At 50.6% G+C, this 27747-nt stretch overlaps 1 protein-coding gene across 18 annotated transcripts in view; it reads right to left on the minus strand.

The window, feature by feature from the left end:
* Nucleotides 1-27747, minus strand: part of LPIN1 (lipin 1) — a 133508-nt gene that overhangs the window by 35182 nt on the left and 70579 nt on the right. For 6 of the 18 annotated variants that reach the window (XR_014839314.1, XM_021085564.2, XM_085015344.1 and 3 more), the window contains 12 exons: nt 25382-25582; nt 24620-24715; nt 21408-21715; nt 19405-19530; nt 16681-16788; nt 12131-12260; nt 10265-10580; nt 9107-9200; nt 8246-8436; nt 7068-7161; nt 5723-5792; nt 2309-2401 (listed from right to left, as the gene is read on the minus strand). Coding sequence is in view for 16 of the 18 variants with exons in the window: in XM_021085564.2 (XP_020941223.1) it covers nt 2309-2401; nt 5723-5792; nt 7068-7161; nt 8246-8436; nt 9107-9200; nt 10265-10580; nt 12131-12260; nt 16681-16788; nt 19405-19530; nt 21408-21715; nt 24620-24715; nt 25382-25582 (1827 nt within the window). In the remaining 2 variants the exon portion in view is untranslated. 18 annotated transcript variants of the gene reach the window in all.

Genomic DNA, 27747 nt, shown 5'->3' on the forward strand with positions numbered 1-27747 from the left:
CACCGACGTCACAGGAAGTCATCAGAGGTCAGGCAGATGCGCCAAAGGACCAAGGACTTACAACCAAATCACATTATCTGTGGCCATTGGGTCAGGAGAGAGGTCGATATTTTTGATGTCAAGAAAGAAAGGGAGCGATAAAAACTACACAACAGGGTGACCGGCTTAACGTATGAGGGGTACAAACCATTGTCAAATGTCCTTTCGTTTGTTTTATAAGCACACAGATAAGTGATGTGACGACAGGCCAAACAATGGGCAGTCTCTTTATTGGGGCAGGAACTTTGCTGTCACTAGTAACGATTCTTTGTTAGACTAGTTCAAAAATATATATTTATCTGAAATGACGAATTTCATTCTTTTAAGAGAGGGCTTCTATCTCTTTCTTGTTTCAAACTGGCATTTTCTTCAGTTCAAACTGATAATCTGGATACTCTGCAATAAACTAAGTGTCTGAAATAGGCTTCTGCCTAAATTCTGGAACATTCTGCTTTCTAGGAAGAGAATCAGAATATGCTTTAAGTTTTCTAAAGTAGAGCATATGCTTGCTCTAACATGCTTGCGCCCCTTGGAAATAATGGGACAATCAGTAAAACTTGGATATACAAACAGAAAATGCCCAAGAACAGTATTCATTTATTTGTTTGTTTGTTTTTTTCTCTTTTTACGGCCGCACCCGTGGCATATGGAGGTTCCTAGGCCAGGGGTCTAATCAGAGATGTAGCTGCCAGCCTACGCCACAGCCACAGCCACAGCCACACGGGATCCAAGCCACATCTTTAACCTACACCGAAGTTCGCAGCAATGCTGGATCCTTAACCCACTGAGCGAGGTCAGGGATCAAACCTGCAACCTCATGGTTCCTAGTCGGATTCATTAACCACTGAGCCAGGACAGGAACTCCCAATACCTACCTTGATAAAACAGACTCTTTCCCTTTGAACTAAAAATAAAAACAAAAAACAAAACAAACAAAGAAACAAACCAAACCGAAAAACCACTGAGCTCCCGGGATTTCTTTTACTCTTTTAACAACAGACTTGACTGTTGTTCTTGGGGTCTGTCCCGCGATATTCCAAAAGCATAGCCAGCATATTCCCTTGAATATCTGCTGAACTCCTGCTCTGGGTCCAATGCGGGCACTTGGGATCCCACAAGGACCAAAGCCACACATGGGCTCTGCCTTCATGGAGTTTAGGGTCTGGAGGAAAGGGATGCTAACCAGACAGTCATACGAATAAGTGTGTAATTATAAATGCTGACAAAATCGTGAAGAAAAAGTTCACAGGCAGGGCTCTGAGAGCAGAACAGCAGACCAGACTAACCTGCCAAGAAAGGGCCATTTGAGGTTCGAGTTAATTAAGTGAAGACGCGTGAGAGGGCTCCCAGAACACCAGGCAGAGAAAACAACACATGCAAAGGTCCTGGGGTAGACGGTACTTTCAGCCAGTGAAGGCAAGGGGACTGGCAAAAGATGAGACTATAGCGGGAGCAGGGGCAGGATACACAAGTCCTGTGAACCGTGGAAAGGAGATCGGTCTTAACTGTAAGAGTCCTGGGAACCCACTTAAACGTTTTCAGCAGGGAGTGACATAAATTGGACTGTTACCCTAAATAAGTCAATTGAACTACACAGAATGAGGAAGAGAGGCCGAGGGTGGATGTGATAGACCATCTAGGTCCACTTCATTGAAACTCTGCTCACAGGAAGATACTTAACCTTAAGAAAAAAAAATGTAAGGAGTTCCCACGGTGGCTCAGTGGAAATGAACCCAACTAGTATCCATGAGAGCAGGGTTCAATCCCTGGCCTCACTCAGTGGGTTAAGGATCCGGCGTTGCCATGAGCGGTGGTGCAGGTCGCAGATGCAGCTGGGATCTGTGGTTGCTGTGGTTGCGGTGGAGGCCAGCAGCTGTAGTTCTGATTTGACCCCTAGCCAGGCGCTTCCATATGCCCTAAAAAGGGCGCAGCCCTAAAAAGAAAAAAGAGGAAAAAAAATGTACACTTGAGGTTGCATCTCGTCTTTTTACAGAGGAAGAAAAGTCCCAGGGCAGGAGGGACTTGACCACGGTCTCCTCTAAGAGGGAGCAGGGCCGGGAGGTGAACCCACCTCCACTCGCTCCTCCGGGGCCTCTGTCTCCACCTCCCCTCGGGTCTGCGCTTCCATTTCCTACTGGGAGGCAGAGGTGGCTCCTGGCCTGGCAGGATGGCTTCTTTCAGTGACACTCAAGCCTGAGGACAAATGCCCCTGCCCAAACCCAACCCTCGCCGAGCTGAGCAGAAACTCTCTTCTGCGTGCCGGGCTCACCTCTTTGATCGTGGTGTTTCTTCCCCGCCACGAAAACCACCATCTTCCTCCCTTTCTGGGCATCTTATCCCTCATGATAGATTCCACCGTGGCCTGTTTTAAATGGATGGTAACATAAATAATGGAACCAAAAAAAGATCAACTTAGCACCTCCAAACCAAAAGACACACACATGCAAATTAAAGAAAGATTGAAAAAAAAAAAAAAAAATCAGAGAAAACACAACATACTATTTGCGGATTAAAAATTTTTGAGAAGCAAAACCTAATGGCGTCCAAAATTACATTAAGGTAACTTAAGCATGAAGACTTAAGAAGATGTTAAAGGAATAAACACACAACAAATAAAATACAACACAACAACAACAGAAAAAGAAAGCATTGAAAATCATTAGTGATTAGTCAGACCAGAAGTTTTCAAATTAAAGTGGTTTACTCATTAAGATATTGTTATGCTCAAAGGGATGATTATAAAATAAAAAAATGAAATGATTAATATGGGGTATAGGATAAACAGGTTTAGACAAAGGGTCAGATGCACGGGATCTTTTTAGTAAACTTCCAAATTTTGGCAAATGGAACATTAACTGATACATTGACTGAAAACCTCAAGTATTACAAAGTCATACTCCTGGCCTAAATAAATGCAAGCTGAACGGGAGGAGATTAAATATTAATTCAAATTTTCTAAGTATTTCCAAAGCACAAAATATCTATCTTGAAATTAATTCCAGCACAAAGGTAAATGCTATCTAATTTCCCTTCCTTGGTTTCTACAGCTGTCAGGTAGGTGATACCTCAGCTAGTACTGGAAGAAAGATTTAAGTCTTTCCACCAAACAAGTTCCAGATTAGTGAAAAGATAAATAATTGACATATTTTGCCTGAAGTGTGCTTCCTTCTATCATTAAAAATCCCTACCTGACAGAAGAGAAAATCTGAACATACTAAAAAGCTCATCATCCATACCCTATTCACAAATAGCACAATTCATACCAGTGTCACTTAACTCTATTCCTCCTATTTCATCCATAAATGTCACAAAACTCCAATTTAAGAGAACCTAACAGGATTATTTTCGGACTCAGACAAACCGATTCTAAAGTTCACTTATAAAACAAACAAAAATGGCCAAGAAAACTCACAGACAGAAGAAGAAGGAAGCATAAGCCTTACTCAATATTGAAATATATTTAAAAGCTGCAATAACTAAAAAAAAATATTGGGACATGAGTAAACATTACGGAACGGAAGACAAAGCCCAGAAGTAAGTCTAAATTCACAGAGAAATGTAATATATGGTAAAGTTGTAACTGCCTATCAGGAGAAGAAAGTTATGTAATGAAAGGAATTAGGCTGATCCGGTAGCTATGCTACATACACCCTTGTCAGCTGCCCCCCCTGGGCAAAGCATCCCTTTTCTTTCTTGCCAACACATGGAAAACTCTGCTCAAAAATCAGACAGTACTCTGTTCCCAGGAGGCAGGTTCAATTCCAGAGGAGGAACCCAGGTCGGTCGGTACCACCCAGAGCCATTCCATTGTTTGGCCAATAACTGGCTTGGAGGAGATCATCTGACCAAGTAGTGGCCAATGAAACGTGAGGAGTCTGCCTCTATCTCTCCTACTGGGACGTGGGTATATGAGGAGACGCCATGTAGAAGAGACATCGTGTGATCATAAAAGGAAAGCCAAGACAACCACAGAGAAGCTCACGCAAATTCATCCGGCCTGAAACCACCAGCCTCTAAGAGATGCTTATTGTGTCAGATAATAAACCCCTATTATTCAAGCCACTTGTCATCACTCTGTTTCCTGCAACCAAAGCATCTTGATTCAATAACCAGCTGAAAAAAAGAAAAAAACCGATTTGGTTCCTGATAACCTCACACTCATTACTCTCAAAATAAAATGTTGATGAATCACAGATTTAAGAAAGTACAAGAAGGAAAGACAGGGCATATCTGCACAAGTTTCGGAAACGGGACTTAGGGCCATTCTGCGTGTGACACAAAACCCAGCAGCCACAAAACAAGACTGACAATTTTTTTTTTAAATTTATGGCCACACCCATGGCGAGAGATCAAATCCCAGCCATAATTGCAACCTACACCAGAGCTGCAGCAACAACGGATCCTTAACCCACTGGGCTGGGCCAGGGATTGAACCTACGCCGCCAGAGAGACAATGCTGGATCCTTAAAGAGATAACCCCAAGATTGACAAATTCTACACGTAGAAATAATTTCTATTTTAGATGAATGCCATAAACAGTGTCCAAACAATTACTGAGTGGCCGTAAAAAGTCTCAGAACACCTCTATATCACAAAGACTAATTTCTTGAAGTTCAGGACTCAGTCACATCTATTTCTTTTTCTGTGAACTACATCCTTTATAACCACATTTCTATTGCACTGGACTTTTTTCTTTCTGATTTGTTAGAGCTAAAACATGCAACACAAAAATCTGTCCGGGGCCAGGGCTATTGTGTGGGACCTGGTGGCCACAAAACCAAACCACTCTGGGGGGCGTGACCTCTGCTCAGCCCGGAAAGAAAACTCACAGGTAAAGCACCGCCAGCGAGGGGCCACGATCCCAAAGCAAACACACACACACACACACACAACCGCAAAGGAGAGAGCACGGGCTCAGCAGAGCCGCAGTGGACCCTGGGGACTCGGGGATGTGAGGACGCCTGGTGGACAACATCCACAGCAGCGCGAGGCACGTGCTCAGAGCGTGAAGGACGCACGTGTAAGGCCAGGCCTCTGTGCCACACAGAAGGAAACTTCCTCCACCGGAAAATGGTCAGTGCAAAGGGGAGGATCCAGAAGGATCCATCACCAAAAAATGGTCCGTTCCGGGTAAGCCCAGGGAACCATCGGGGAGGATGTGGGCACGTGGGCACACGTCTGCTCCTCACCTCCTCTTCCTGGCAGCCACTCACTGCCCTCTGCCCTCGGGTGCAGCAAGGGGCCGCCCCTAGACCTGCACCTGCTCCTCCTTGGCCAATCAGCCCAGGGCTTGTTTCCCGGCTGGGTGGTGCCTGATGCTGCCCTGGCAGCTGCCTCCCTGCACCCAACCCTGATGCCTGCTCCCCTCATCCCTCTCGGGCTCTGATGTCAGCATCCGTCTGCTCTGCCCCTAACTGTGTCCCTGACATGGCAGGTGCGGGAACCCTGGAAGAGACAGGACTCGGTCCGGCACTGCCTCTCTTGGGAGGTTTTGCCTTGACAGGGAGGGGGGACAGTCAAGCTGCAAGACAGACCAGCGCGAGACTCCTGATGCTCATACCCATGAACTTGCAAAGAGCACAATGTCAGTGACCTTGAGGTTTCTTAAATAAAAATTCCAACCCCCCAGCCTCATCTACCTATCATTTTCAGGGTCCCCTTTCTTCCTCGTGTTAAAGCTCACCTTTGGCAAAGGTTTCTGGAAGGCCTGCATCGCCAGGAGCAGAGGTGCGGCTGTTGTCCAGTTATAGTATCTAAACCAAACAATGAAAAGACGTCAGAAGACCAAGGCTCAGGCTGAACTTTCTACTGTGCCTAGAGGCGGTCATGGAAGGCTCTGGAACTCCACTGGGTCCAACACCTTTGGCTGTCCTCCACATGCCCCGCCCTGGCAGGAGCCCCTTGTCCATCCACACCCACAGGGATCACACCGAGTGGCCAAGTGGCTGTCGTGGCAGCAGCACAGATGACACAGCGGGTGCCCAGTGGCCAGCCGACAGCAGCCCACGCCCCGCTGTGCTGGGCCCTTTCTTGCCAGGGTTCAACAAAAAGGAAACTAGGACCCTCTGTTAACACGGAAACAGCCGTGGCTTCCTCTTCCAGAGAAAAGTCAGCCGACAGGCTGTAAAAACACGTGCTCATCCCTTGACCTCAGACAACGAAGCTTCCAAGGCCTGGGGCCGTGGTCTCTTGTGTGACACCCTCCCGCCTTCCCACGCACCAGGCCAAGCCCCACAGGCCAAGGCGGTGAGGTTACAGGTCCCAGGTAAATGTGAAACTCCCCAGGATGCACAGCTACATCCAAACACTAATCATATAGTGACATATACTAACCATATACTAACTATACTCTGCCGACAGGGAGGGACAATGATGGAATTTGTTTTAATTTTTTTTTTTTTTCTTTTAACGGCTGCACCTGCAGCATATGGAAGTTCCCAGGCTAGGGGCTGAATTGGAGCTGCAGTTGCTGGCCTATTGCCACAACTTGTGGCAACACCCGATCCTTAACCCACTGAATGAGGCCGGGGATTGAACTTGCATCCTCATAGATATAGTTGGGTTCGTTATCCACTGAGCCATGATGGGAATGCCATCACAGATATTATGTTGGGTTTTTTTGGTTTTCTTTAGGGCCACACCCAAGGCATATGGAGGTTCCCAGGCTAGGGGTGGAATCGGAGCTATCGCTCCTGGCCTATGCCACAAGCCACAGCAACACCAGATCCGAGCCACATCTGCGACCTATACCGCAGCCCATGGCACTGCCGGATCCTTAACCCACTGAGCAAGGCCAGGGATCGAACCTGAAACCTCATGATTCCTAGTCGGATCCATTTCCGTTGCGCCATGACAGGAATGCCTTATGCTGGGTTCTTAACCTGCTGAGCCACAGCGGGAACTCCTGGATTTGCATAAAGACTTAATTTTATATATTCCTAAGGGTTACTGTCTAGGTCTCCAGAGTTGAAAAATGGAAGCTGAACCCATATCGTGCCCTGGCTAAAATAACTTCGGGGGGAACTTACTTATTCCCAATCTTCACCACGAGATTGGGGTCGTCGATGAGGGCAGGGTTGTCCACAAACTGTTGATACGACACGGCTTGTTCCAAAAACACATCTGTGAACGCAGTTGTGGGGGAGCGTATAAGAGGAACGTGGCCCACACAGCAGCCCGTATTTTCCACTCACCCAGATTTGCAGGTTACGTTCTGAGAGTGCGGGCACTCCAGCTGTGCAGACGATAAATGCATTCGTGAAGGGGGGCTTCGGTTAGTTTTTAGGGGGCAGTGTCTGCGCTGAAAGGAAGGGAGGTGGGGGCCCTGGGAGGATGGGGGGCAGCGCCCTTAACCAGGGCACACACATCGATGGGGGAGCAGGCGTGGGAAATGCACCGGACATGTCCACCCACAGCAGCGATGAAGGCGGAGGGGAGCTTGAGGCCAGGCCCCCCGGGGTTGAAGTGGCCTCGCTGGTGTGACATTGGCCAAGGGCGCCGCCTCCCAGGCCTCAGCTCCCCACCACCACCACTCGGTCACGTGGGGACGGGAAGCACGTCCACCGTCTCGGTGGTCAGGGAGGATGGAACGAAAGTGGGTGACCCGCCTAAGGCTGCAGGGGGGGACGGCCAGGACACCTGTCCAGGCTCACTGGCTGGAAGGGCCGACTGCATCGACTGGGGGTCTCGGGGCCACCTCACCACATAACTGGCACGAGACACTGGGAAATTACTGTGACAGATACAGTGGGCGCTATGAATTCATCTCTAAGCCACGCCAGGACACCAGATGCAGCTGGGAGGCTCCCCAGGACTTGCTCCGACAACCCTCCCTCCTCCAAGACCCCACAGCATTTCCCTAGACTGTCTTCCCGCCTACGGGTACCCCTGCCGGACGGGCACCCCTGCAGGACAGGCTTTTGGCAAAAACAGGCACCAGCTGTGGTCAGCAAAGCCTGATGACCAGTGACTCCAGCAGCCTTGTTGTCTCCTGTGGACGCGTGACCCACAGGAGCCTGAAGCCAGCCAACCACCAGGCAGCAACGTTTGGGTCCTGAGCAACGCTGAGTCATGCGAGCCTTCAGGAACCGAGCCAGAGAAAAGCCCTCTGGGGCCTGAAGGCAGGAGAGGAGCCCGGGCTTCAGGACGCTCCCACAGGCGGCCACCAGGGGGTGCTCTCGGCTAGAAGACGGCTCGGCCGCGGTACCTTTGGTGATTTCCCTGTTGTCGCTGAGGCCCCCGCACAGGGAGATGGCGATGGACGGCAGGTCCCTCAGGCCGTCGGAGGTGCTCTCCACGCCGCTGTCGACGCCAGAGCTGCCCGCGGACTGCGGGGACTGGTTGGCCGAGCGGGCGCCGTTGTCGCTGGCCTGTTTTGTGAGCCCAGACGGATCTCCGCTGGAAGAAGAGTGGAAGCGGCTGTGAGGCTGTCCCTTGTCTCATCTCACAGAGACATCAAGGGACGCCAGCAACCAGAGGAGCAATGGATCTCACCCCAGGACAGGCTTTCATTAAGGCACCACGACAAAAACAGACAAGGTAAATGCATGACCTTAGGAAGAAAGCAAGCACTTTGAGTCTACACAGCTCTCTGCACCCTCTCCCAGGTGCACGTGGAACCCCTGCAGAGGAAGCACTGCTGTCCTCAGAGGCCACAGTCCTGTGACCGCCGCCAGAAGCCGGCCCTCCCTGCCCATTGGGAGAACTGAAGATGGGCCCCCGACAGCCTGCGGAACCCCCCCACCCCGGGGGGAGGGACAGGGCCACGCAGCCACCTGCTCTTTGACACTGAATTGGGTTGCGGGCCACCGACCACTGGGGACGTCACCTCCCCGTCATCAGGGACATGGCCTCGTGCCTGCGTTCCTGCACAGGAGCCAGCCCCGGGGGACACGTCCACACGCTCACATCCATGGAGCACCCACTGCTTTTAGGGGGTGGTTCTCACGATAAAGCGTGAGCCTCCGCGGCCTCTTCTCACCCCCTTTCTGATCAAATAGAAGGAAAAACCGGATTCCGGGATGTTCGGATTATAGAAAATGAAGTGAAGAATAAAGAGAAGCTTTACTTTTTGGGGAAATACAGGGCGGCGACTTCGGGATCCATGTCTGTGAGGTCATCCAGGTAGACGCCGTCGGCCCCGAGGTGTCTGCTTCGTTTGTCTGCAAGGCCAAACGGGTCAAATCAGGGCACCGTCCTCCCGGAAACAGCCTCCGGGACCTCTGAGCTTCTCTAGAAAGACCGCGTGCAGCTCTGTCAGAAGCGCCCGCGCCGGCGGGAATCGCCAGAGGCAGGGGGTCGGCGGTACTAAAGCCCCTTGGAGGCCGATGGCCGGGATGTCGCCCAGCCTGTGGCCGGAGCCTCAGCCGCCCAGCTGTGAAGGGCCTGAAGGGTACTGGGCACTCAATCCATTGACGCGATTGCATTATTCCTCTTATCGGTACTTGGTTATTATTTTGGTATTTTGCTATTATTTTGGTGTTATTTTGTTGTTTTTACATTTTGTTATTAGTACTAAATAATATTCTGTTATTATTTTGTTATTTTCTTACTATTACTAAATAACAATTTAGTGGTATTTTGTTATTATTACTAAATAACAAAGTTTTCATCAACTCTTCCCCATCAATACTCCATCCTAAACACTGCACATCGGTCCCTGGGCACCGTGGCCGAGACTTCCTGTCTGCTTCTGCGGGAGGAGCAGGTCCCAAAGCCACACGGCTGACGGACGGACTTAATGTCACGGCTTGGGACAGGCATCGCAGGAGACATTAACCTCTGTGTATGTGACAGCCTCTGTTCTAAGCACCAAGGGAACAGGGAAACAGACCAGAAAGATGCCTGACCCCACAGAGGTCACGTTTTAGTAGGGATGTCAGGCAAAAAAACCCAAACAGGTAGTGATACACGGGACACGGAAATTACAACAGGGAACCTGGGGGCAAGGAGGAGGGGGGACTAGCTTGATAATCGGCTTCCCCTGGAGGGAGCCCCAGCATGTGCAGACCCCAGCACCCCGACCTGTATGGGGAGGGCACACGCGGCGATACCCAAGGCCTCCTTCACGTCGGGTTTTCTACGGCTAAATTCTGAGAATTCAGCCAAAGGGCACAGCCTGAATGCCCTGAGTCCACTCAGAAGCATCCTGAACTCGGGGGGGAGAAACTGCGGTGTGCAGAGCCCCAGGCGCGCAGGGAGGCAGCTGGAAGCCCAGCTTTCTCACCCTTTTTCCTTGAAGGCGAGTCTGTCTTGCTCGCAGATTGGGCAGTGCTGGCAGAGAGGGGCTTGGGCTCTTCGATGGTGGGTAGAGGCGGGGCCGCAGCCCCTAAGGCCTCAACGTCTTCTTCGTTCGCAAACGGTATCTCGGCCTGGGGCTTGCTCTGCTCCAAGAGCGGCGGCACCGGGGACTCCCGGGCCCCCGTCGGTGACTGGTCGCTGAACGCGTCCGAAGATTCACTGTGAATGGCTTGAAAGTGCATTTTATCATAGATTTTCCTGCTGTTCAACGGGCTGGAGTCTTTCAGCTTGAGTGGAGATGACTGGATCGAAGGGGCGGGGAGGGAAGGAGAGACGGTCAGAGGAGAGCTGAGTGGACCAGAAAACCACTGGGCTCAGTTAAGGGTCTACAGAACCGGCCTCACGCTTGGCAGGTTGTAACGTAGCCTTGGGAGGCAGCTGGTGATTCCTGCACCTGCCGAGAGGTCTGAAAACCGAGAGCAGTGGTTCCGAAGCAAATGAACTTTCATATAAAACACCAACTGCTGGAGTTCCCATTGTGGCTCAGTGGGCTAAGAGCCCGACACAGTGTCCATGAGGATGCAGGATCGCTCAGTGGGTTGAGGATCTGGCATTGCCGCAACCTGCGGCCTGGGTCGCAGATGCAGCTTGGATCTGGCGTTGCTGTGGCTGCGGTGTAGGCCGGCCGCTGCAGCTCTGATTAGACCCCTCGCCTGGGAACTTCCGTATGCCACGGGTGCGACCCTAAAAAATAAATAACTAAGTAAATAACCATCATCAACAGTGCGAGAGAAATGAATGCACTGAGTAATGGAACACAGACGCCCAGCCAGAGAAGGAGAAGTGTACTCACATGGGGTGTTCTCAGTGCTAGAATCCTAAGAGAATTGTAATTACGCACAATAACACAATGCATCTTGCAAAACTAATCTCTGCTGTTAGAGTCAAGATTGGGTTTATCCTTGTGGGGGGGGGCGGTTAATAACTGAAAAGGCTTGGGGGGAGGTGGCTTCCAAGTTGGGATTCGAGCTCAATTCCTGGTGTGAGTATAAGGCCCAGGGAGGGGTTCGCTGTGAGAACACTTACGGAGCTCTGTCCTTAGCATCTGGGCATTTCTCTGCCTGTTTCAGTGAAGGTCACCCCCCCCCCCGCCCCCAGATATGAGGGAACAAGTGCAGATGTGGTGGCTGGCTCCCAGGAGAGGGAAATTAGCATGCCTGACTCTCCCTCTCCAAGGGGTTTCCAGTTACAGAAAAGATGAATCCCAACAAAAACCGAGGTGTCATTTGCGGGCCAGCAAGTGGGGACAGGAGAGGCATTTCTGTATCTGATCCCACAGCTTCCGGCACAAATGAAAACAGCGCAACAGTGGATCTGTGGTCGGAACTCTTTTGCCAGGAGAGATGAAGGGTCTGCCCTTTCGGGCCACTCCTCCAGCCGCAAATGCTGTGCATTTGTAAAGATGGTCGGCTGGGCCAGCGCTCACCGCTTGGGGACAGAGAAATCAGCATTTTCCATAAAAGCTAAAGCCAGCCTACAAAGGGAATGAAGCCATGACTTTAGCCTCAACAGACCTACTCTCTGTAGGTATAATAGCAATGCTTCCTATCTTCTTCACTCATTCATTTACTCATATCACAAAGATTTACTGGGGATACAAGAGGCCACAGCATCTTCCGACGGCCTTATGGTATTAAAAAAAAAAAAGCTTATAATATAATAATGTAATTTAAGACTCTTATAACACACGGGTATATGAAATAAAATTTCTTGGAAAAAAAAAAGACTATCCATTTCTTGTTTTTAGAAATCACCTTTGGCGCGCGGCAGAACTGAGGGGGAAAAAGCTTACCTTTGTGGCTTGCGGCAGCTCCCCCCAGAGCCACAGCATTTCAAGGTTGTTCTTCTGCATTGTCCTGTCCGCGGACTTACTGACCAATTCTGAATCACTTTTAGGTGTGGAAGGCCGGGAAACTGAAGGACTTAAGGAAACACAAATGCTTCATTAAAGTGGGAAGAGAAAAGTGGTTTTGGCCCAAATGTTTAGCTAGACCGGAAAAGGCACCCACCACGGCCTTAGGAGCTCGGCTTCATGACTATGTCCTCTGCGGCCACCAGGGGGCGACAGAACACACAGCCAGGAAGAAGATGCTCCCAGTTTGGGTAACCCTGTCCCAACCTACGGCCTAATTCCAAGTGAGTAAAGATGAGAAGAAGCAGCACTGAAAAGGGGAAACTGAAAACAGAGAGAGATGGAACAGGAAAAGAAAGAGTCTGTGGTTACCTCAAATCTCCCGTCTTTCCTGTCTCACCCTGACCTCAACTCTCCTGCCATCCCCGTTTCCACATCAAATCTGTCCACTCGCAGACGGCGGCGAAAGGGTCCTGGCCCCTCAGACACGCACCAATTACATCCTATATCGAACATATTTATCAATATGCACTGCCTTTCAAAACACGGAAACTGCCTCATGTGCCACCTGCACCACAAATGCCGATGCCACCAATAACTCACTACCAGGATGGGAGCGTCCGAGCTGAGATTCTGCCAGATACTCTATCCTCCAGGAATACCGCAAAGAGTCCCATCTGCGGAGGAAGGACACACCGTGATGCACAACTCGCAGAGCAGCTTTTAAGTGGCTCGAACCTGTGCTCACGACTCTGCTGCTCTCTACCTCCACTCTGAGCAGTCGGACCTCCGTCCGGCCACGGTAACCGCCAGCTTCTCTAGAAAAGCCTCACGGCACATTCCACACAACACACAGACGAGAGAAAAGAGCCATTCAGGTAGTTCTGGTCTTTCACCTCCTGCACCATTTCCTCTGGAGTAAGGTGCCCATTTGCAATAAAACGGGAAAGCAAGCCCCCCCCCGATTCTCCTTTTGCTCCTTCTCTCACGGACCACACAGCCCAAGCCACCTCTCATCCTTGTGCTTGGTCCCGTTTATCCGTGAGATGTCAGCGCCCAGGGGACACAACCATCCCATCAGGACAAGGAGAGCTTGTGGGTGACTCATCTCCCGTCTCAAACCAACAGGGGCCCTTGATGGCTAAAGGGATCCTGCCTCCCTCGAGTCCAGCCGCGTGGACCAGAATAGGTGCTTCTCCGCTTCACATCCCATTGGGGCGGCTACGGGCTGCTTCCTCCTCCCACGGTGCCCGTAGCCCGCTGTCCACGCAAACAGCACGTTGCGGCCTCAGGCTCTGCTCGGCCAGGCGGTGGACAGGAGGCTCCAGAGACAGCGTGTTGTGGGAGAGTAAGTGATGGGGCACCTCTACACACACACACAGACACACACATAAATACACACACACAGACACATACACACACACACAAACCCACACACATAAATACACATACAGACTCAAACACACACACATACACAAATAGACACACACACACACAAACAGATACACACATACTCACACAAACCCACATGCATAAATACACATACGCAAATAAATACACACACACACACAAACCCACACACATAAATACACATACAGACTCAAACACACACACATACACAAATAGACACACACACACACAAATAAATAGACACACACATACTCACACAAACCCACATGCATAAATACACATACGCAAATAAATACACACACACACAAACCCACACACATAAATATACATTACACAACAAGTTCCCATCGTGTCGCAATGGAAATGAATCTGACTAGGAACCATGAGGCTGAGGGTTTGATCCCTGGTCTCACCCAGTGGGTTAAGGATCCAGCGTTGCCGTGAGCTGTGGTGTAGGTCGCAGATGCAGCTCAGATCCGGCGTGGCTGTGGCTGTGGTGTAGGTCGGCAGCTGTAGCTGCGATTAGACCCCTAGCCTGGGAACCTCCCTATGCTGCGGGTGCGGCCCTAAAAAAGCAAAATAAATAAATAAATATATACACAAATAGACACACACAAACACACATATACACACACAACACACACAGACACAAATATACACACATATACACACATACACACAAATGTATATGCACACAAACTCAAATACACACACATACACACAATACACAAACACACACATAAATATATATACTCACACACACATACATACACATACACACAAATGCAAATACAAATACACATACGCACACAAATACACGCACACTCTTCGGGCCCGAAGGAAGCCGTCCTCTGAGAAGGACTAGTGGACACTCCACACGCCATCACCTTTCAACCTCTCTTGCTTCCTCGGGTCTCATAATCCTACTTTCCTCCAAAGGGCCTGTGCTTTCCTGGCACCCAAGGGTCCACAATCACATGTTTGAGACCAGTGAGGTGTGCAGAGGGGCGCCGTGGCCTCCACCGAGGGGCCCTGGACCGACAGCTGGGACCTGGGCCAATCTTTCGCCAGAATCTTCACAGGAGACCCATGGTAACTGGCTTCCAACCCTCAACTGTCCTGCACCCAAACCTCAAATCGCTTGTTTTAAAAGACTACAATTCACGTATACGTTATTATAAATTCTTTGCAACAATATATTATCTCACCACTGCACTAAACAAAGCCCTTTAGCCTGAGCCCGCTCTGGAGTCTGGTGGCAGCAAAGCTTTTCTCTAAGAGGCCAGACAGCAAGTCGGCCAGGCTTGGGGTATATATGTGATCTCCGCAGCAACTGCTCCATTCTGACTCGCTGTGCAAAAGCAGCAGCCCCAGGCGAGATGGAATCAAGCTGGCTGTGCCCCCTGGAACCACAGAAGCGGAGCGCAGGCCAGATTTGGGCCACGGGCTGCCGTTTGCTGACTCCCGATCTAGAATGCGAGCACTGAACTGGGCTTTCTGTCTCCCCACCCAACACCAGAAACTCTAATGTTCTCATCCTGTGAAAAAAGCTACACGCCGTATGGTTTGCACTAAGCATTCAGGTGGGCAAATCCATATTCACAAAGGACCAGCCACCTCTCCCATCTGCCTGCCGCCACGGTGAACGCTGCCCCCAGGCCATGCCAGCCTCTCAAAAGGATGCTGCAGCCAAGAACCCATGCACAGTCTGTGCTGCTCGCTGAGGAAATTCAGACGGAAGGTGAATCAGAGAAAAGACTCCCACCGCTGAGGGTAATCAGTGATTCCAAAACATCCCATTAGCAAATATTAGACTTTGAAGATCAAGGGTTGTTCAAAAATGTATGCTTCAAGGTCACTGATGGATTTTCATAAATAATGCATTTATGAACCATCATAGTTTTAAGCATTTTTTGCTGATCCCATTTGGGGACATCAGTTATAACTGCTCACAGCTTAGTTGGCCTCATTTTATTTTATTTTATTTTCAGGGCCACCCTGCAGCATAGGGAGGTTCCCAGGCTAGGAGTCCAATCGGAGCTGCAGCTGCCGTCCTACACCATGGCCACAGCAACACCAGATCCTTAACCCACTGAGCGAGGCCAGGGATCGAACCTGAGTCCTCATGGATACTAGTCAGGTTAGTAACCCATTGAGCCACAACGGGACTCTGCCCTCATTTTTAAATGGCCTTTCTTCTGCACTGGTAAACTGTGAGCGGGGTACGACCTGGGATTTGGTTCTTTAATCAAAAAGAAAAAATTTCCCAGCTTCCCTGTTAAAGTTAATGAAATAGACCCTGTAAGTCCGCAAAGCAGGCAGGTCAACACGTGGGTGACCACAGAAGGGATGGAGGCTGGACTCCAAGGCTTCTGCTTCAAATGAAAGCTCAAACCCAGGATCCCAAACCTTCAGGTCCATCCAATGCAGTTCTGCAAAATTCTCCTCTACAAATGCTGTGGCAGCATCTCACTCTTTCACTCAGGAAGTCTATAACCTACTTAATGAGTTCTTATTTTTTTATTTTGGCTCTGTCCATGGCATAGAGAAGTTCCCAGGCCAGTGATCAAACCCACGCCACAGCTGTGACAACACCAGACCCCTAAGCACTGGGCCACCAGGGAACTCCCTTTTAAGAGTTCTAATAATAACTCTCCACATGCTTAAGCGACATCCTAAAAAATGTCTCGTAAACTTATTTGAACAACCCCAGACATGAAACAAAGGTCATATGCCCAATGTTCAATTCATTACTCCATTTTTCAAAGCACTTCACAAAATTAGAAAGAATTATGCGCTTAACCATAAGTTCCAGAGAGTCAAATTTAGTACTTTAAAAAAAGCTCATCATCTATGGATGCTTACAACGAAAGGAAAAGAAATAATCTATGGGTATTTTCTTATAAATAATTTGGTTAGTTGGTAAAACAGATCGGTAAGAGTTAGATCAAAATCCTGATTTCATAGACTCTACGTGTATTTTTCCACATAAGTAATTGGGTTAATGGCAAGACATATCTGTAAGAGTTAGATCCGTTTTTATCATGAAGGCATCCACGGTGGGAAAATAGCCCCTCTACCTTTCCGAAGCGTGGAAGTGGGAGGACTGCGGCGGGCAAGAGCTAGAAAGACCCCCCTCGGCCACGACCGCGAGATGAGGGGGGGGCCTCCTGCCGTCTAGCAGGTTACTGCATGCCACGTGATCCACAATAAAAGAGAGAGAAATCAGACGTCAATTACATTCAGCAAAATGTCGCATCTGTTCTTTGACTGCTCTGAACACTGGCATCTAGAAGAAAGTGAGTCCTTGGGCGTCTGACCACAGCAGAAGACCACATGCTGACACCACTAGGAAATCAACATGAGTCTTCTGAACCATAAAAACAGGAAACTGCCAAGACACCCGTTTCACTTTCTATTTCATCCATCTGCCCCCTCAAAGACCGCATTTCTCAGGGCAGAATTTAGTGCCTAATCAAATGACATACTCCAAAATGCTTGGTCATCTGGGCTGCCAATTGTCCCTTTAAAGGTAACATACAGAGTCCCAAGCATGGAAATGTATTTACTTACCCCAATTTGTTTTGTTGTGTTTTGTTTATGGCTGCACCTGCGGCATATGGAAGTTCCCAGGCTAGGGGTTGACGTGGAACTATGACTGCTGTCTACACCACGGCCATAGCCACACCAGATCCTTAACCCATCGGGCAAGGCCAGGGATCGAACCTGTGTCCTTATGAAGACAATGTTGGGTCCTTAACCTGCTGAGCCACGATGGGAACTGCTATTTACCCTAATTGTAATGGCCTTTAACAGCGGTCAGATCACCTGATCCACAGGGTCATTATTTTGGATTCACTGAGCAAACATGTAAGAGGGAAACATACTCAGGATCGTGTTTAAAACACCTGCTTTGTATTCTTAAAATTAATGCAGAGTGTTTCAACAGACTTTTTTCTACCTATGAGTGGCTTCTAAATCATCGACATGATTCTCTTCCTAAAGGACTATGTTTTTCACTCCTTAGGGTTTAATGCCACAGATCTAAAGAGAGACTGTATGAGGTTCTAGAAAAGTCTTACTACCTGCTCTGCCCAGTATGATAGCCACCGGCTGCGTGTGGCTATTGAGTTTTGTTTTTATTTTTTTGGTCTTTTTAGGGCCGAACCTGTGGCATATGGAAGTTCCCAGGTTAGGGGTCGAATTGGAGCAGCAGCTGCTGGCCTACACCACAGCTCACAGCAAAGCGGGATCCTTCACCCACTGAGCAGGGCCAGGGATCGAACCCGCATCCTCAGGGATACTAGTTGGGTTCATTGCTGCTGAATAACAACAGGAACTTCCGCTACTGCGTATTTGAAACGTGACTGGTCCAAACTGAGCTGTGAGATACACAACTTCAAAGGCTTATGAAAATAAGAATGTGAAAGGGCTCAATCACTTTTTAAAAACTGATTCCTTGAAATGAAAATATTTGGGATCATGGAAATAGATCATCAAAATGAATTTCATCAGTTTCTTTTTGCTTTTTAAGGCTGGTTACTAGAAATGTTTTCTTTACAGGCATAGCTGCCTTATGTCGCTAAGGCACAGAGCTGGCCTGAGGACAGAGCGACCTCCGTGAGGGGACCCCAGGGGGCCCCAGCCCCACCCTGGCTGGTGCACACTCATTGACACGGTCCTGGCTAGCAACTCACATTCAGCACATACTTCCGATCGTGCTGTCTCATCAACGAGATGACTCCAGACAGGCTGGAACCGGGAATGGTGCTTAGGAGAAGCTGGCTTCAGGAAGGAGGAGGCTTCTGCAGCACCTGCCAGAGCTTAGGGGCCCCTACACCTTCCACTTTAGACCAGAACACGTCAGGGGTGAGAATAACCCACGGATGCCCCTGTCCTTTAGACCGCTGCTTCCTAACCTTTTCTCCATCATCGCCACACCCCCGAGACCTTCTGTGTTCACAACAGCCCCCCTCCAGGATGACACTTTAATGCCACGGATATACACCGTGTCTATTTGGGTGCTCTGGCCCTTTAGGGGCCACACACTGTCATAATACTATTACATTATAATAACTAAGATATTCTGCTACCCAAGAACCAACTTTGTTTTTCTCTTTTTCTTTTCCTTTTTCGGGCCGCACCCATAGCATATGGAAATTCCCAGGCTAAGGTCATGCTGGAGCTACAGCTGCCAGCCTACACCACAGCCACAGCCACATGGGATCCGAGCTGCATCTGCGACCTACACCACAGCTCACAGCAAGGCCAGATCCTTAACCCATGGAGCGAGGCCAGGGATGGAACCCTCCTCCTCACACTTACTAGTCGGGTTCGTTATCACCGAGCCACAGCGGGAACTCCCGGGAGATAAATATTCTTGAATTCAGCAGGACAGATTTGACAGGGGCAGAAGGCATCATTTCAACAGCCCCAAATGACCTTGGGGCCCTCGAAGCCACCTCTCTGCTCTTGAATCTCACTTGGGGGCTCAGTATCCAGAAAGGGTCTGTCATCTGCCTTCTCCTGTTGACAATCAGCTTTACGTAACTTGGCAAAAGGCTTCCCTGTCCTCGTGCCCTCAGGATGCTAAGACCCGTATCTGCAGCTCGGTTCCGAAATCATCCGTGGCCATCTGCACGTGTTCTGCGTTTCATCCGGATCTGGACTTTCTGTTCTAAGTTGAGTTTACAGGTCCTCGTTATTCTATTTTTATTTAGATTTCACTATTTGATTACACCTGCTTCCTGTAACGGACCTGGAATCCTCCGGGCCAGGACAGCTGAGCCACGCCGGCCACTCACCTGGCGCTGGGTGACCACTCTCTGTCGGAATTAGGGTACGAGGCCGACTGCGGGTAAGTCACGACTGGGGACAGGTTTTCTTTAGGGACATCTTCCTGGAATGGAGGGATCTCACTAGAAAGAGTTCTGGAGAAAAAGAAAAAAAATGATGCACGTCAAAGAATTATTAGCGTTGGATTCATTATAAGGGCAAGCTTCCATTTTTTTCTGGACAATCTCCAAGGGCTTTGTGGACCAGCGTGCTCTCCTTTTAAGCCACCCAGGCATATTCCAGGGGGTGGAGAGGAAAAAAGGGACTCAGAGAAATGCGTTTTGTGTGTCCATGCTTCGGCTGAATTGTAAATGTAACATGATTTGGCTCAAGAATTTGGACTTGGACATGGGCTTGAAGGACCGCACGGACTGCTATGTGCACTGTAGCGCCCTACAGACTGTCTCTCACACGTCATCTCGCAAAAGCCTGGGTACGTGGGCCCAGCTCTGGACACAGAGAGCTTTGAAGCCCTTGCCAGGCAGGAGTGAGCTAGCACGTTGCTCAATGGCCATAATGTTCCATTTAGCAGAAATACATTTCAAGTAAATTTCAAATTACAGAACGGGTGCAAGTCTACCTTGTTTCAGGTATCGCACGCTTGTTACAAAATATGATGTACTATTTCACTCCTGCAGAAACTACCTGTCTCTGTTTTTTGATGCTCCCTGATGTAGCTAACACGAAGTTCTGGAATTAAAAGCCATGCAGGGAAGGTGGCTGTCATAAGCCCAACCAACCCGCTTCCGGAGCCCACAGTAGCTCAGAGGCCACAGTCAGGAAAATGGGCATTGCCAATGTGCCTTTACTTTTAGCCAGGAAAAAAAAAAAATCCTCTTCCACATCATGAAGCAGGAGGTTATTCCTGGAGTTAGCGGGTGGCCTAGCAGTTAAGGATCCAGCATTGCCCCTCCTCTGTCTCGAGTCACTGCTGTGATGATGCAGGTTCAATCACTGGCTTGGGAACTTCCAAGTGCCGTGCGTGCGACCAAAACAAAAAATTACCCTGAACTACATAAAAATCTGAAACATCAAATATTCTTTACAAATGAGTTTTGGCTTTTAAAAAGTGGCATTTTGCACCAAAATGGTAATAACACAGACATAGGATTTCACCACAGGATGAGAAGCAAAGAAAAACACAACAGGTGTGCGTTCAACTGTGGGCCTAGAGAAAAACTGAGAAGGGAGAAGGCGGGTGTGCTCTCCCTTCACTTGTGGCCCCGAGCCTGTCACAGATCGGCCCCCAGTTTCGGGTCGGCCCACTTGCCACGCTCATAGCTGGTGCTCAGATAAGGATACGTAGCTTCTCAAGCAACGGTTTCATGCACAGAGTATTCATTTGCTGAGCGCCTGTTTCGTGGTTCCGCTCTGGGAAGCTGGAGTTGTCACCGGGGATGTGGCCGTGTCACTGACCCCCTCTAAGTCACAGCACATCTTTGTGCTACTTTAGAATCGGGCGTGCAGGGCTCCAGAATGGTAGAATATGAAATTCAGGGGGAGAGGGAAGTTTATAAGAATCATCCTAAAACAGAGTTCCCTGGTGGCTTGGAAGTTAGGGATCCAGCACAATCACTGCTGTGGCACGGGTTTGATCTCTGGCCCCGGGCACGTCCGCACGATACAGGTGTGGTCAAAACAAGCAACCAAAAAGAATCTTCGCAAGAAAGGGGAGTTCCCGCTGGGGCTCAGCAGGTTAAAACCCGATGTTGTCTCTGTGAGGATGCGGGTTTGATCCCCAGCCACATTTGGTAGGTTAAGGACCCGGCGCTGCCACAAGCTGCAGCGTCTCGTGTAGGTCGCAGATGCGGCTCAGATCCGGCCTGGCTGTGGCGCAGGCCTCGGCTGCAGCTCCAATTCCACCCCCAGCCTAGGAACTTCCATCCACAAGTACAGCCTTAAAAGAAAAGCATCGTCCTAAGAAGCGAATTCACCCGGTTCTAGCCCCAGCCCTTCCTTCCACGCACGTTACCTACTACTGTCCAGGGGCTCAGCCTCCTCGTCCGAGCTCATCTCTATGGGAAACATGTCCTCGTCCTCCGACGTGTTCGTGTTGTCGTCCCTTTTCAGGCTGTCCAGCTGGGACTTCCTCCTCCTCTTCCGTCTCTTCTTCACCAAAGAGCCACTGGAAGGGCTCTCGCCGGGGGGCAGGACCTGGGCTGACGTGCTGGGGTCCAGGCTCCGCAGCCGATCCAGGGAGTTCCTTTTCAGCTGGGACTCCATCCGCGAGGCGCCTTCCGACAGGATTGGGGAGGTGGCCAGGTGCGTGGGGATCACCTCCTAGAGGACGGGACAGAGGTCCAACAGCAGCCTCGTGACCTGGGCTGAAGGGGCAGGATGGGCCGAGGGCCGCCCGTGTTAGTCCAGGAGCCCGAGCACCCGGGGATGGCGGCCACCACGGGGCCACCACCCGGCACCGTCATCTGGAGACGGGGCCGCCGAAGTCGGGAGGTGGTCACCAAGACAGTAGGCCACTAAGTGCCATTTTGTCCTGAGTCCTGCATGTTCATACGTAACAACAGAGCGAGGCTTATTAGTTATTTCGGGCGACTGAAATTCAACTCGGTCTGAAAGACCCAGAGGAAAGAGGGAAAAAAAATGGGCTCCGAGGCACCCTATGACCAGGAGAACCAGATTCAGTTTTGTGTGTGTGTGTGTGTGTAAGAGAGAATGTGTACATGTATTTTCAACATGCACTGACCTAACAGAATAATAAGAACCTTGATTTTTACTTTTCGTTTTATGGCTGGGCATAAAACACCAGATCCTTAACCCACTGAGCAGAGCCAGGGAATCAAACCTTTGTCCTCACAGACACTAGGTCAGGTTCTTAACCCACTGAGCTACAACAGGAACTCCCATAAGAACTGCTAAAGAGCTCTTACAGCCTGAAACCTGTCAACTGCAAAGGGGCAAACAAAAGTTAAAAATGCAAGTGTCCATTTGAAGGGGAAAGAATTTCTACCAAAGCAGCCTTTGAAAGCAGTGACTCGGTCTCCGCCTTCCCTTTTAATGCGGAAGTAAAGAGCAGACAGGCGGGGGTCCCCGATGGCCACGGGGTCCTCACAGAAGACAGAGGCACAGGGCGAGGATGCCGGACCCCACGTGTCACATCTCTGCAGAGACCAGAAGGAAGCAGGGCCTCGGGCAGTTTGGTCCTGAAGTGAAAACTGTGGTCATTTGATTTAGACCCTGGAGGTGATCAGAGCCACTACTGAGTAATCCCTACATCCAATCCCTACCATTCTTAGTTAATGAAAGAGTAGAAGTGGTCTGTCTTAGAAGAAAACATAGGAGTACATCTTTATGACCTTGGATTCGGCAAAGGATTCTCAGATGTGACAACAAAAGCAGGAGCAGAAGGAAAGAGTCGATAAATTGGTCTTCATCAAAAGGTAAAACTTTTGGAGTTCCCTGGCGGCTCAGTGGGTTAAGGATCTGGTATTGTCATGCCTGTGGCTCTGGTTACTGCTGTGGCACAGGTTTGATCCCTGGCCTGGGAACCTCTGTGTGCCATGGGCGTGGCCAAAAATAAAATAAGATAAAGTAAAACAAAATATTTTTAAAAAGAAAAATAAATGCGTTGTATTTCAAAAGGCAACATCCAGAAAGGGAAAAGACAATTCATGCTATGGAAGAAAATATTTACAAACCACCTGTGTCTATAATAGATGATGAACTCTTACAAATCAATGATAAAAAGACAAATGACCCAATGAAAAATGAGCAAAACATCTGAATAGACATGCCTCCAAAGAATACATACCAAGGGCCAAAAAGCGCATGAAAAAATACCCCACATCGTTAGTCACTGGGCAGATGCCAACCAAGACCGGGATGAGTAATGACTTCACACCCACTGCAATGGCTGGAATCATGGGTCCAAGGGCAAGCACTGATGAGGCGGTAGACTAGTCGGGACCCTCACGCCCGCTGGTGAGAAGGCAAAGGGTGCAGCAGCTTTGGACAACAGCCTGGCAGTTCCTCCAATTGGAAACACAGAGCAACAGGCGACCCAGGCATTCCCCGGCCAGGGGTACACCCGCAAAAGGAGACATGTCTATACAAAAACCTGCACACGGCGTTACTCACAGCAGCCAACACTGAGAAGAGACCCGGGTGTCCACCAACACAGGAAAAGACAGACCGACAGGGCAGGCAGACACGGTGGAATATTATTCAGCCATACAAAGGAATGAAATACGTGGAGTTCCCGACGTGGTGCAGTGGTTAACAAATCCAACTAGGAACCATGAGGTTGCAGGTTCGATTGCTGGCCTCGCTCAGTGGGTTAAGGATCTGGCGTTGCTGTGAGCGGTGGTGTAGGTCGCAGACGCGGCTCGGATCCCGTGTATCTGTGGCTCTGGCGTAGGCCGGCAGCTAGGGCTCCGATTGGACCCCTAGCCTGGGAACCTCCATATGCTGTGAGAGCGGCCCTAGAAAAGGCAAAAAGACAAAAAAATAAAAAATTAAAATTAAAAAAATTTAAAAAAAAGAAATACCGACACGTCACAGCCCAGATGGAGTTAGACAACGTGGTGCATGAAAGGAGTCAGGCACAAAGCCGTCAGCCACTAACTCTGGGTCATTCAGAGGGAAGTTCAGAATAGGGAAATCAGTGGAGGCGGAAGGAGATTAGCGGTTGCCCAGGGCTCAGGGTGGCTGGGGGGTGGTTTCGGGTTCAGGGGCAGGGGAGGTGACAGCTAAAGGGTACAGAGTCTCTTTCTGAGGTGACAAAGATGTTCTAAAATGGACTATCTCTGCAAATTCCAAAAACCAGAGACCCGTACCCTTGAAACGAACAAATCATGCTGTAGGAGAATTAGCTTACAGACGTTAAAAAAATTTTAGTAAAAAATAAAAGCGATCTGGTCACTCACGAAACAAAAATGAGAACCTCCAGCCCCCCGAGATGTGACAAACAGGATAATCTGTTTGCTTTGGACAGCAGTTCCTCCGTCTCCCTAGAAACAGCACACGGATGCAGGACGGGACTGCTGAGTCTGTGTGGACACAGCCACACCCGCCCGGCCGGGCTCGGAGCCCTGGTACGGGTGCCTGCTCCGCTGCCCTCACCCCCACAGCCGGGCGCCAGCATCACTGCACACACGCTGCCACTGAAGCTCCGAGACGCACACTGCTCGGAGCTCGACACGGGGAAGCTCACCACCCGGCCTTCCTCACCTGATCATTATCCGTCTCTTGAACAAAAAATGCTTCTCCATTGTCTCCCAGTTTCATGTGCAGATCCACTGACTCTCCGTTGATCTCTATGTCCACCTGAAGGAAAAACACACTTCATTCACAAGCGGAAACCCGACGGGGCGCGGGGGGCAGGTCTGCACAAGCACTTCGGTCACGTCGATCACACACACACGTCCCCAAAAATCTCACTATTCCAAATCTCCGGCGGTCACGCTCATCCTATAAACTCTTCACCATCAAGGGACAGAGTCTATTCCCCCACCCCCACCCCCCGCGCCGCTCCACGCACACTCCTCCGCCCTGAATCCGCGCAGGCTCGTGACCACCCCCCCAAGAGTGGAGCACAGCGGAGGTGGTGCCAGGTGAGCTCCGAGGCTGGGCCAGGAGAGGAAGACGCTTGTCCTTGCTGCCAGGCGCCGGTGGTGGGGAAGCCCAGGCTGCACAGGGAGGCCGGGGGAGGCGGTGTGGCCACCAGCCCTGTGGCAAGTGCACCCAGAGGGCCAAGAGCCCAAGGTCCCTGGTTTGAATTCCAGACCCCGGGAACCCAGGAGCTTAATAAACAGTTTATGCCACGAAATCTTGGAGAAGCCACAGTAATCAGAACAATCTACAATCTGAGTTGGTAATCGGCAATTCAGGGGCCACCCGAGGGCTACACCCTGGGGGGCGGCGAGGCGCTCCGCGAGGCCGCGGAAACGCGATGACCTTCCCGGGAGAGAAGCTGGCCGCCAGGTCACTTACCACCTTCTCTCGGGAGCGCAGGACCCCCATCTTCCCGAAGCGGACGTGGAAGGGGGAGCACTGCAGGCTCCCGTTGGGCTGCCGCACCACGATGATGTCGATGCAGCCGGACAGGGTGGCGGGATTCAGCCCCTTGTAGAGCTCCTTCACGGTGACAAACACCTGGCCCGCCAGCTGCCCGACGTAGTTCATGGTTTGAGCCTAGAAAACACAGACACAAGCGAGACACACAGACACTTACGTAGGGATGAACATGCCTGCTTCGCGCTCCTGGCTGCACACCCGGCTCAGCGCCCACACCCACCCTGTCCAGCGCCCACACCCCAAACTCGGGCCACCCCACGAGGCCTCATCTCAGCCCTCTCTGGGCCCTGCTCTGAGGGCACAGCACTTGTTCATACGTCCTTACGGCTCTCGCCACCTGCCTTGCTGTCACATGGGCAGGTTTTACAGACAGATCTTAACCCCTGGAGAAGGGAGACTGTTTGACAGCTCTTCGTATTTCCCTCCACACCAAATGGTGTCAGTACTTAAGAGCACTAGAAAGGAAAAAGAAAAAAAGACTACTGGAGCTCCCGCTGTGGTGCAACAGGATCAGCAGCATCTTGGGAGCGCTGGGATGCAGGCAGCATCCCCAGCCCGGCACAGTGGGTTAAGGATCCAGCGGTGCCGCAGCTGTGGCTTAGGTCAAGACTGCAGCTCGGACGGATCTGATCCCTGGCCCAGGGCTCCATATGCCATGGGGTGGCCAAAATGAAGAAAAGAGTAGACTTTTTTTCCTCGAGAAGAAAAAAAGTGACTTTTATTTTGACCACCTGCGCTCCTGGTCCTCGCCTTGCCTGCCTGACGCGCTCCCCTTTCCAGGGAGATGTGTCTGGGCCTCGGTTCATCCGCCCCGCTGATGAGCTGAAGCCCATGCCTGCAACAGCCGGAGCAGGGTCTACTCTACGCACAGATAAAGAAGACACAGGCCCTGTCCCCACCCCCCCGCCCAGGGACTTGGGCTGGTGAAGGAGAGGAGAATGCATATCTGTTTGGTTGTGTCTGTTTGGTTTTAAAGGAAACCACCAGGGGAAACGGTGAGTCCTGGAGGAGCAGGCTGTGGGCGAGGCGGGCGGAGATGCCGTCTGAGTGTGTAGGACGCCGCAGGCGAAGCGAGTGTGCGGGCACAGGGGATGAGAGCTGACACCTGCCGGGAGCGTCAGTCTGTGCTTTGTAGCAAGTGATGCCCTCGGGGACTCGGGAACCACAAAATGATGACTGGAGCCACAGTTTAGAAAGAGCATCGCGGTGAGAAAGGAAACTGAAAGCAGGACGACCAGTAGGTGGCTGTTGATGATAGTTTGGACAAGAAAGGATGCCCAGCCTGCAAGGCGGCAGTGACAGAAGAAATGAGGCAAAGGGACAATCCCAGAGACATTTGGGCCTGGCCCGCCCTACCCTCTAGTTCCTTGGAATGTCACCTGCCCTGATGGGACTTGGACACCCAGGCTGGCCCGGTGCCCAGCCTGCTCGGGCCACCCTTCCTGGCTCTGCTTCAGTGGTCACACCACCCACCACGCGAGGCCACGTGATTTCAACGATCACCTGAGCACAGAGGGTTCGCACACTGTGACTTCCAACCGCAGGGTCCCCGACCTCGCTTTGTTGCCTCGGCCACTCCCCCTCAGGTCCTCAGAGCCCATGGGAGCACCCTGACCGCACCCACCTCAGGTACGAGTCCAGCGATCACCACGGCGCATGCCCCAACGTGGTCCTGCTTAACCTCGGCTTACACAGCTTGTAACCGTCAACCTTCTCGCTCTGATGTGTCTATTTCGCCATGTGGTTTTCCTGCCACTTGGTGAAGCCAGATTCTCCTTGGGGCCAAGGATCAAGCCTTGTCCTTTCAAGTTAAGAAAACAAAACCAAACAAAACTACCTTTCATAAGCATCACCTCAACCCCTATGACGTCAGCAGAAGTGATGTGAGCAGCCCTGCCACACGAAGGAGGACGTCGAGGCTCAGATGTGATTGTTCACACGCCTCCCGCCTGCGCGCACCAACTGCTGATTTGATTCTGAATTAGAACCAGCCAGAGATGTACAAGCCGCGAACAAAACCCACAAAGAAAAGAGCATGAGAAAGCCCTCTGGTTGGCTGTACCTTTTTTTTTTTTTTGGCTTTTAGGGCCATGCCTGCAACATATGAAGTTCCCAGGCTGGGGGTCAAGTCAGAGCTGCAGCTGTCAGCCTATCCCACAGCCACAGCAATGTGGGATCTGAGCTGCGTCTGCAACCTACACCACTGCTCATGGTAAAGCTGGATCCTTAACCCACTGAGCAAGGCCAGGGATTGAACTCGCGTCCTTGTGGATGCTCGTCAG

This window comes from Sus scrofa, chromosome 3 (genome assembly GCF_054392235.1).
Source record: "Sus scrofa isolate SSC_HxYL_T2T_F1_AM1 chromosome 3, Sscrofa_HxYL_maternal_Yorkshire_Landrace_v2.0, whole genome shotgun sequence".
Classification (NCBI taxonomy): Eukaryota; Metazoa; Chordata; class Mammalia; order Artiodactyla; family Suidae; genus Sus; species Sus scrofa.